This window comes from Pomacea canaliculata, linkage group LG14, assembly GCF_003073045.1.
Source record: "Pomacea canaliculata isolate SZHN2017 linkage group LG14, ASM307304v1, whole genome shotgun sequence".
Lineage (NCBI taxonomy): Eukaryota > Metazoa > Mollusca > Gastropoda > Architaenioglossa > Ampullariidae > Pomacea > Pomacea canaliculata.
In genome coordinates, this window is record NC_037603.1 from 5,917,361 (window position 1) to 5,928,171 (window position 10,811).

The following is a 10,811-nucleotide window of genomic DNA, read 5'->3' on the forward strand; positions in this document are numbered from 1 at the left end:
ATTGTTGTTGATAATCGATGATGATGATTGTTGTTTATTATGTTAATTGATGTTGATGAGTGATGATTGCTTTTGATGGTTGTTTGTTGATGGTTGTTCTTGGTGGTTATTAAGAGTTGTTGATGGTCGTTGTTGATGATTAAGAGTGATGAGTGTTGTTAATTGATGGTGGTGGTTGTTTATTGTTCATACTGGTTAATTCATAGAGCGAAGAGCGAAGAGCGAAGAGCCAAGAGCCAAGAGCCAAGAGCCAAAGAGCCAAAGAGCCAAAGAGCCAAAGAGCCAAAGAGCCAAAGAGCCAAAGAGCCAAAGAGCCAAAGAGCCAAAGAGCCAAAGAGCCAAAGAGCCAAAGAGCCAAAGAGCCAAAGAGCCAAAGCAAAGAGCCAAGAGCCAAAGAGCCAAAGAGCCAAAGAGCCAAAGAAAGAGCCAAAGAAGAGCAAAAAAGAGCCAAAGAGCCAAAGAAAGAGCCAAAGACCAAAGAAAGAGCCAAAGAGCCAAAGAAAGAGCCAAAGAGCCAAAGAAAGAGCCAAAGAGCCAAAGAAAGAGCCAAAGAGCCAAAGAAAGAGCCAAAGAGCCAAAGAAAGAGCCAAAGAGCCAAAGAAAGAGCCAAAGAGCCAAAGAAGAGCCAAAGAAAGAGCCAAAGCCAAAAGAAGAGCCAAAGAGCCAAAGAAAGAAAGAGCCAAAGAGCCAAAGAAAGAGCCAAAGAGCCAAAGAAAGAGCCAAAGAGCCAAGAAGCCAAAGAAAGAGCCAAAGAGCCAAAGAAAAGCCAAAGAGCCAAAAGAAAGAGCCAAAGAGCCAAAGAAAGAGCCAAAAGAGCAAAGAAAGAGCCAAAGAGCCAAAGAAAGAGCCAAAGAGCCCAAAGAAAGAAGAGCCAAAGAGCCAAAGAAAGAGCCAAAAGAAAGAGCAAAGAGCCAAAGAAAAGAGCCAAAGAAAAGAGCCAAAGAAAGAGCCGAGCCAAGAAGTGCGGTGCCATGCCAGAATCCCCAGCCCTGCCTTCCAGCCAGGGTGGTGCTCTGGACCTGGCGAGGGTGCGGTGCCATGCCAGAATCCCCAGCCCTGCCTTCCAGCCAGGGTGGTGCTCTGGACCTGGCGAGGGTGCGGTGCCATGCCAGAATCCCCAGCCCTGCCTTCCAGCCAGGGTGGTGCTCTGGACCTGGCGAGGGTGCGTGCCATGCCAGAATCCCCAGCCCTGCTTCCAGCCAGGGTGGTGCTCTGACCTGGCGAGGGTGCGGTGCCATGCCAGAATCCCCAGCCCTGCCTTCCAGCCAGGGTGGTGCTCTGGACCTGGCGAGGGTGCGTGCCATGCCAGAATCCCAGCCCTGCCTTCCAGCCAGGGTGGTGCTCTGGACCTGGCGAAGGGTGCGGTGCCATGCCAGAATCCCAGCCCTGCCTTCCAGCCAGGGTGGTGCTCTGGACCTGGCGAGGGTGCGGTGCCATGCCAGAATCCCCAGCCCTGCCTTCCAGCCAGGGTGGTGCTCTGGACCTGGCGAGGGTGCGGTGCGGTGCTCCCCCTTTCCATCAGCCCCTCCTCTCATTGGTAGGACTGTGCCATCATGGGCTTGTAGGAAGCCGGTGACCGATCTGACTCACCACACGGGATCTGAAGTGAAGGGTGTTATAGGCGGGTTAGTCTATGCGATGATGCATATACCGCTGTACAATATTTCTGATTATACCTTAATAAGGAATAGAGATTAACAAGAGTCGAAGAGACACTTACTTTTATCGTCCTGTACTTTGTTGTGGCCACCAACGGACCATATGTATATGTGGGTGAGGCTGGGTGGACAGCGTGTTTCTAAAACTTACAACTGTTTTAAAGAAGGAAATTTAGAAATAAACAAATTCACAATAAAAGCTAATGGATTAAGAAAAACACAGTATATCTGCAAACTTAATTATTTTGAGAACGTTTCAGTAAAGTGTCTTGTTTTTTGTTTTTATAAACTGGCATGATAAATAAAAAAATTTTAACAGATAGCTGCTGACGTTTTATTACTTTTCATTAGTGATGTTGGTAACTCTACAATTTAATCACAGATTAGAGAGACGAAGCTACCCAGACAATGCCTGATAATATTTACCCACTTTGTATTGCCCCAGCCCCTGGACTGACATACCCGAGCTCGCACGCAGCCCAAACATTCAGCAGTCTTTCGGAAAGTCGAGCGACAATGCCCGAAGATCCGTAAAGAACTTTGTGACATTCCTTCCTTCCACACAAAAGCAATAACAAACTTATACACTCAGGATTTTTTCCAAGTGCTCTCCCACCTACAGACCCCACCACCTGACTATGACCTGATAAAAACCATCGGACTGTAAAGGTTCAATTTGCGTAATGGACTAGTCGGCGGAAGGTCTTGTCTTTTTCTATAACTGTGAGCATCTGCACCACCTAAGTGCTGTGCCGAGCTCTCTAGTGCTACCTCTCCACCTTCCCCTCCTGCATTCCATCCTCCCTCCCACAAAGACAGCCACACACGGACAACGGACGTCCTGCCTCTGTGCTGCTGAGCAGTGGAGCTCTCTTCCTCATCACATTCGTAATAATAAATTTTCATATTATTGATTCCATGTCTGTTGGTAGACAGTCTGCAGCAGTTTGTATGGCGCTGTGTACATATTATGGGCAGCACAGCCAACTCCTGATAGTTGACACTGTATACTGTATACCATACTATACAGTGTGAGAGCTCTCGACAGAAAGATGGATAGTTTTCAGGGAAATTGATTCTGAGTTCTTTCTGCAGCAAACAAAATCATATAAACATTCTCCTTGAATTTATATATATACACACGTGCACTTTCGTTCCACTGTAAATAAACACATCAAACGCAATAAGACATTGAATAATTTCATTAATTTTTTTCGATTTTATTGTTTTCATCGAACAATTCACACGATCCACACACAGCTATATGCACTGAGTATAAACCTCAGTAACCATTCAACAAGACTGAGTTCCAGAAGACTAATTCCCATACACAGACACTAATCAAAGGTATCACCATGGTAATGAGGGTAAAGGTCTGAAATTATGCACACCTTTTTTGTTTGTAGACACTAATGGCGGTAAACAAAACATTCAAATATTCCATAATTAAGCCACCTGAAGTGCATGTGTTCATGCTTTTCAATCTCTTTCTATATTAATGTTAAATTCGTGCAAGGCCCACAGGCTGGACAGATATAAAACTTAATTTCAGTGGCTCGTGACGTGGGTGCATGTCCTGGGCACGTGACCACCCACGTGACCCACCCACCCTGCCTTGCAGCCGTGGTGGTGCTCTTGCCCGGTGGTAAAGCCAGGCCGACCCACCCACCCCGCCTTTGCGCCATCACCCGGGTGCACGCTTGCCTGGACAGGGCTGGGCCATCGTGCTAGTGGATGCCTTGAGAGAGAAACACCTCGGCACCAGGGATTTTCACGTTGAGGCTTAAATACACGAAGTTTGTGTAAGCTGAAGATAATTTGTTTATATGTCCTCTGAAGCCGTAGAAAAGTTAGTTGACCTTTTGGCAGCATGTAACAGCAGTTAGTTTATGTCTTACAATGAAATCATATATATTGTATTTATTATTACAGCTTATGTTCTTGTAAAATAAAGGACTTGTAACCAAACCCTAATTCGCTTTTGTTTCCCATTGAAAGAAAATTGTTATGGTGTGGTATCCTCATAAGAGTTTTAGCGAAACAAAATCATTTCATGTCTATTTAACTTGTGAGTTTGTCTCCCGTTTCTGTCTTTTTATTCTTTCTGTGCATACGTGCGTGCTTGTTTGTGTGTGTGTGTGCGTGTGCGTGTGCGTGTGCGTGTGCGTGTTTGTTGTTATATATTACAATTAAGAACCTAGGTTTGTCGCTAACCATCAGGTGGTGAAGCTAGGCCGACTCCCCACCCCAGTGTTGGCGTCACGGTCATCCCTTACACAATCATTGCAAATGATCGATTAGATATCGAAAATAGAAAAAAATTATGATTCAAGACATCATTGTAGCCGATGTAAACTCTAGTTCTTCTTTTAATAGAAAAGCTTCAGAATGAAAACGAAACGACTAGAAGACTAAATAAACAGAAATATCTTGAATGGATGCTATCAAGTATTCTATAATGAAACTATAAGGTAGTTTAACAGTTTTTATCACATTTTGTTTCGTGCGGCCCGCAGCACCTGGACTACAGTGATTTACTGCGTGTGTATTGTTATCGTCACGAAGAAGAATCTTCGTCGTACAGGCTCGCCCACCTGTCAGGTAGAACTCCCGGAGTGGGTGAGGTGGAGAGTTGGCATTAGAAAGCGTGGACAGGGCTGGGCCATTGGAGCATGGCCCTCCCTGCCATCAAGCCCTCGCCGCGTGGACGCGGTCATTGATGATCTGAGCCTCGACCGCTCCGACATAATAGTATATCTGCACTGACTATATAGTCATGGTCTTTTATCTGGGCTTGGACGCTTGGTGGCGCCCATCTCCATTCCAAGAATGACCACAGCCGATACGTATACCCCTCAACCGAAGGGTCGCCTTAATTAATTCGTTGCGAACACGTATGAGCACTCATCCCGGCCGGAATATTTTCATTGCGGAAAGTTTTCGCCCAAAGATACCTTGTTAGCATTCCTATTTTGGTTTAATATACAGACTTATAAAACATTCAGCAGTGAGTCACGGCACTTACATAGATCGAGTATATGCGGTTTACTCTCCTAGCATATATCGTTCTCCTAGTCACCGTAATTATATACTTATTTGTAAATACGATCGTCTTTGAACTTTGCAGCAGCCAAACACCCGTATAAACTCAATTACACGTGTTTAGCTCTTAAATAACATGCGGACAACATGTGTATATAATAACTTAACATCTACTCTAAGGGGAGAAGTCAGAAGAGGTGGGAGTAACGAACGTAAGACGTGCCTTCTAGCGGGACCAAAACACCTTGAGGCAAAATGGCACTTCTCTCTGGGTAAAGGATGCTCTGCCAAGCAGTACCCGTCCCCTTACGATAAGGCAGCCTCCGTAGAAAGGAGAGGAGGGAAGATGCAGATTTAAGACTCTTAATTAGCGCCAGAGCTTAATTTTTATTGCTCTACCTAAGCAGTCGTCTTTGGTATATATAGTAGTATATGCATGGGGATTGCATGGGTAATTGACCTTATATTTAATACCCTCTCTTTAGTCCCTTTAAATTGTCTGGGTATGCGTTTCACATACCTATTTTATTATCCAATTATATGTCCCCACGACTTATATATTCGCTCATCTTCTGACACCAATTATCTTATCCGAGTCCAACAATGTGTAATATCATATGTAGGGACGCATGGTTTTCATGCATTTGCCTACAGGCCTCGTACGGCCTGATCACAAAATTGTATATGTGGCCTTATTAATATCCTCTCTTAAAATCACTTGAATATGAAGTCTTCATGGGTCTGATCGATATATATATATATATCTTGTTAATCATCAAAACTGTAATAAAATAATATATAATATATTGACAATTTTAATCTTACTCAATCTTATCTAAAGAGTTATTGAAACTGTGCGTATTTAAAGTGATCAGTTCCAATTTGCAGCAAACTCTTTGTGAAAAGTAGCCTATTTATTTGCGTCTATAGTAGTGGAACAATTACTTCTGATATAATTAGTTAATATATATTTATAAATATACTATGAAAGCAAATATCGTTATAATGTCGATCGGGACGTAAAGAAAATCACACCGCACCACACACACAATACGGGGTCAGACAATCTCACATATGACGAGCAAGTCTCTTTACTGCAGAAATTCCAGCAAAATATTTTCAGCAAATATTTTTATTTTTATTTACTTCACCATCACACGCCGGTTGCTACAGTTACTCCAAGCGGGCGGCAACCTACTAGACGCATGCGCATGCGCATATCCACTTCCTGTGAGTTGCAGACGGACATAGTTCGCCGAAGAAATTATATAAGCGTGCTGTCTACTTTATTTCATATTATGGCGCCGACGGACGGCTACTGGGGGAAAGTGACATCAACTATTGACTGGTGTGAAGAAAACTACGTTGTCAATAGATATGTTGCTGAATTTTGTAAGTAATCTGCTGCGGTGCCAACAATCCGTAATAACTGATGATCGGCGCGGAGAAGTTTTTGTAGAGTTTAAACTTTGCTTAGCTCGATGACAGGTGGGCATTATTTGGGGGAGTTCTGTCTAAAATGATCATTCGCTTGTTTCGCTACCGCAAAGAAAAGTGGAAGCATTACGTGTGCCACAAAAAGCTTGTAACCTATACACGTGGTCACCAAGGACAAACAATAGTACAAGGATTGATCTTCGAAGGTGTAGAGTTACAATGTCATGCTGTTAATGACATTAAGTAAGAAGACATTAGCTGTAACTTACTGTATGGGAATACAGATATATTGTTAGTTGAATGATCCATAATCATTGAAATTAAGTTTTAGGTAAATGATGGTGTATATATAAAAGTATAATTCTTCCTGACGAGTTAATGTACCAGGTCGTTTTTTGTCACTATAGAGTAGAGTGATGACTAGCTCCAATGCTATAGCATTCAAGTTTGCCTTAGACCTATTCATACCCATTCGTAAAACTGGAGAATGATTTTAACAACATAAATCAGGTACCAGGAAAGATATAACAGCTATGTAGTTTATGATGCATCATGCAATGTTCTTGGGTAGCTGGTTTAATTGAGAAGATTTCTGCTACTACATCGCTAATCTGTAATTTTATTGTCACCTTTTAATCTTTTTCTTTGTTGGAGTCAAGACTAATTATATTCATATGAAGTAGCCTAATTTGCCTGATTTGACAGGTTGACTAGTCAGATTGGGCAATGTGGGCATGAAACATAAAGTGACCACAGAGATACAAATCACAGTAGTACCAGTTTCAAAGGTCATCAGTTATTTCACCAAAGACCATTTCGCCTTAGTCATATCACCCCACAGCCTGAGTCAAATTGTCCCAGCTATGCCCATTTCATCTCAACACCGAAAAGTCAAATCATCCCAGGACCAAAAGACGAATTGATCACAAATGACACAAGTAGCTATTAAGGTCAAATGTTATCAAAAGCACCATACATTGTTTAAACAATACAGACATGCAAGCTCTACATGTTTCTGTAGATGTCTTTCTCATCTGTATGTTTGCACACATACACCTCTCATGCATGCATATAGACACAATATTTAAACAAGAGATTAAAATTCAGAGAAAAATGTAACAAACAAACAAATCAAGGAAATGCCTTTACTGTAGAGAGAAAACTTTTGTTTTTAAATTAACACTTCTACATGAAAACTAGAATTTATTTTTATTTCAGACTTTGATTAATGAGAGGTATAGATGCTATTTTTGTTTTGTTTGTTTTTTTTTTAATTTTAATTAGTGACTGAGTGGATAGGCGCTGACATAGAAGCCAGATTGCCTTTGCCAGTATGCATTATTTTTTTAAAATCTTGTTTTTACGCTTTTCTCCAGGGAACACAATCTCAAACAGCATCATGATATTTGCTCCAATGTTTTCTGTTTACTTGGCTGTCAAGCAGAATCTTGAAAAGCCTGTGATCTGTTCCAACATGAGTGTCATTGTAAGCAAGTGCATTCAACGGTAATCATATCTATATTATATAACAGAGATATCATTTAAGCAGATGCTCTGTTAATATCTAAGTTAAACAGGAGTCCATGCTCAGTAGTCACAACATAAGTAGTGGCTGGTTTTACTCTAGTAAACAATCTCACAAGAATTAAGTTCAGCATTTCTATTATTAATGTAAAAAAATGCATTAATTTATAACACTTAGGAGTTATGTCTGTTATAGATGTCTTTTTCAAAATTAAAGTAAAGGTGTTAAACATTGTGAAACCATATGTAGCTGTTGTTCTAATTGTTATAAAACATGCGAAAATGTGAAAAATCTTGCATGCATAATATAAAATAAGATAATATAAAAATAAAAAACTACTGTAACCAAGCTAATATGGCAGTAGTCTTAGATGTTCAACGTGTAATAATGTAAACAAATAAAACTAGAATTTATTTTAATTTATTTTATTGTTTTTCTTGAATTATTTGTTAAAATGACTAGTGACAATTATTTTAGGAAAGATTAATATGTTGATCCAAATTTTCTTTCAAAATATGGGCCTGATCTTTTTGTTTCATTTCATTTTTCCTAGTGGTTGGTGTTGGCTCATGGGCCTTCCATATGACACTCCAGTATAGTATGCAAGTTAGTGAACTTGTAGCTTTATGGTTTACTACTCATTCACATAAATATATTAATTTTCTTGCATAAAAGGGGATTTTAAAATATAAAGGATATAATGAAAGTTGTCTTAACATTCAGATTATTACCTAGAAGCATTACACCTTTGAACTACATGCACTCGCACATTCATGCCTGGGAGAGAAAAGATTTGTAAAGAAGAGCAGTTAAGGATTATAGAACAGGGAAATGCTCCTAATTTTAGTGTCAGCAGAAATTTGCTACCAAAATTTGTTTCATGATATGGTTAGCACATGTCATGAAGATTTGTGTCAAAACATATTTCTAAAATGTCTGATTTGCAGCTTCTTGATGAACTTCCAATGATCTGGGGATCTGCATTTCTAATCTATGGAATGTAAGGGCACATACCTTTATATCTGCATTTAGCCTTTGTCATATTTAAAGAAATAAGGTTATTGATTTTTTTTAGCATTATTGAGTTTCAGACCTCCATTATATAGAGATATATTACGGACATTCAAAACGCATATACATGTATACAACCTTATCTAGTTTGACATGTATGCAACCTTATCTAGTTTGAGCTAGCTCACACTCAACACCATCCTTCAGGGTTTTTTAAAGGGAGTTTGACAGCTAGGTGGACAAAGGAAAAACCAGCTGGCCATCATAAAGGAAAGGACTGACCATATATACATGACTTGGTTACTGGTAATTAAAAAAATGTCTCCATGTCTATTCAGTGCCGCTGTTGACCAATTTGGACTGACTGACATAGATCAGCCAGTACCGGTCAAGGGAAGGCTCAAAGGAAAATGAATGTGTCTGACATGCTGCTGAAAAATTTTAGGGTATATATAAAGTATTTGTTCAGCTTATGCAGGTGGTGTATTGTATATTTATCTGACTTTAGATTCAAAGGCATGAAATCACATGGCATAGAAGGGTTTGTTGCCGATGTTCTGTAAACATTGCTCTAAATGTTCTGTAAGGCAAGTCAGATGTTCAGTAGAGTGGTGGTACATGAATTATTTTCCTTCATTTACCTGCCGAGTTAAAATTGTTAATGATTCTAAAAAGAATTGTGAAATTTTGTGAAAATATGTAAAACGGTAAAAAGATTTGTTTATCATTATTGCAGTCTAATGATTGAATCAAAAGAAGGCGAGACAAACAAGCAGTTGCTAGCCTTTTTGTTCTGCTATGCGGCTGTTGTGACTGCTGTGAGTAACAATTAATTCTTTGTTTTGTTGATTCATTCCACAACCATGTTTTGTGTGGTCATATCTTTCTGACCTGATGAAGATTGGAAACAAATTCTATGCACTTATCGATTATTTGTGTAAGATCACATACACACAATATAGTGCTTAAAAATTACCAGTACCTAAGGCAGAGTTTTTCAAAGTATTTTGCACCATGGACCACTTTACTAAAGTAAAAAAATACGGCGGTCCACCAAGGCCTAAAATCACTCTGTACTGTGATTTTCATATTTAAATTGCTGCATTTGTTTTGTTACAATTCAAAACTAAATTTACTTTTGTGACAGTAGTATATTAATAAGTTTACATAAAATTACATACTTTGCAAAGTGCACATAAAAAATGGAAGTGCACAATGATTCTCAGATCTCTTAAGACTTAACTCATCATTGCCAAAAAAATATGGCTTTTGATTAAAGAGGAGTGGGGAGGTAGAATCAACCATAATAGTCCAAATTAAATTATTTTGAATAAACCTCTAATTTTATCCATGTACATATTGTGCTTTTATTCTGCTGATATCCATGCATGTGGGGTTGAGCGTATCCAATTGATAGGCAGTCATATGTATTTTTGTTCCCTGTTATTTGAGAAATTACTGTCATTTTTTAATTTCTATTTTTGTATTTTTCTTATATAGTTTTGCATTAAGATTGTAAGTCTAGAACTAGAATGAAATGTTATCCTAAATATGATCGTGAAAAGATATTCTGCAAAATGATCATCTGATGTAGGATCTTAAAGAGTACACTAAACAGCTGCAGTATTCTATTAATTAAAACAAAAATTTCTCTTTAAAAAAGGCACTAGCTGAAAAGGGGATCTGTTGTTTCCTTTTTATACTTGAAAAACCAGCCTGTTTTTATTTGATAAATGAATCTTTTGTGTATCTGTGAGTTTTATGTCTTCTATATTTCTTCTTTGTCAATATTTAGTATTAATGCAATTAGTATTGTAACTCAAAGTTGTTGCCAATTTTACTCAGGTCTACCTTATAAATAAAAAATCCAGTCTTTCATGAGGTATTTACCAATTATAATTTAACTCCTTTATTCTTGCTGTTACATGTGGCATAGTTTTTAAGAACCAAGTTAAGTATAAGTAAAATATTCTTAATGAGTAAAGTTTTACCTTGTAAAAATATCTTTTAAATTAATTACACTGGCTCTTTCTTGATGGTGTTATATGTTAATGGCTAAATCTATGGCAAATCCAATATTTACTGGCTGACTTTGGATTATTGTATTGTTGTTTTGTTTTCCTAACAGATTGCATACG

At 39.0% G+C, this 10,811-nt stretch overlaps 1 protein-coding gene across 1 annotated transcript; it reads left to right on the plus strand.

The window, feature by feature from the left end:
* Positions 1–5,929: 5,929 nt before the first annotated feature.
* On the plus strand, positions 5,930–10,554 carry LOC112555561 (alkaline ceramidase 3-like). Its single transcript, XM_025223996.1, has 6 exons — positions 5,930–6,092; positions 7,514–7,623; positions 8,215–8,268; positions 8,610–8,662; positions 9,410–9,491; positions 10,519–10,554. Exons 1-6 carry the CDS (start codon positions 5,999–6,001, stop codon positions 10,552–10,554), a joined length of 429 nt encoding a protein of 142 aa, XP_025079781.1. The 5' UTR covers positions 5,930–5,998.
* Positions 10,555–10,811: the final 257 nt, after the last annotated feature.

Coding starts and splice junctions, on each gene's coding strand:
- LOC112555561 (XM_025223996.1), top strand. CDS start 5,999: ATGGCGCCGACGGACGGCTACTGGGGGAAAGTGACATCAACTATTGAC. Junction 8,663..9,409: donor GCATTTCTAATCTATGGAAT/GTAAGGGCACAT, acceptor TCATTATTGCAG/TCTAATGATTGAATCAAAAG. Junction 9,492..10,518: donor ATGCGGCTGTTGTGACTGCT/GTGAGTAACAAT, acceptor AATTTTACTCAG/GTCTACCTTATAAATAAAAA.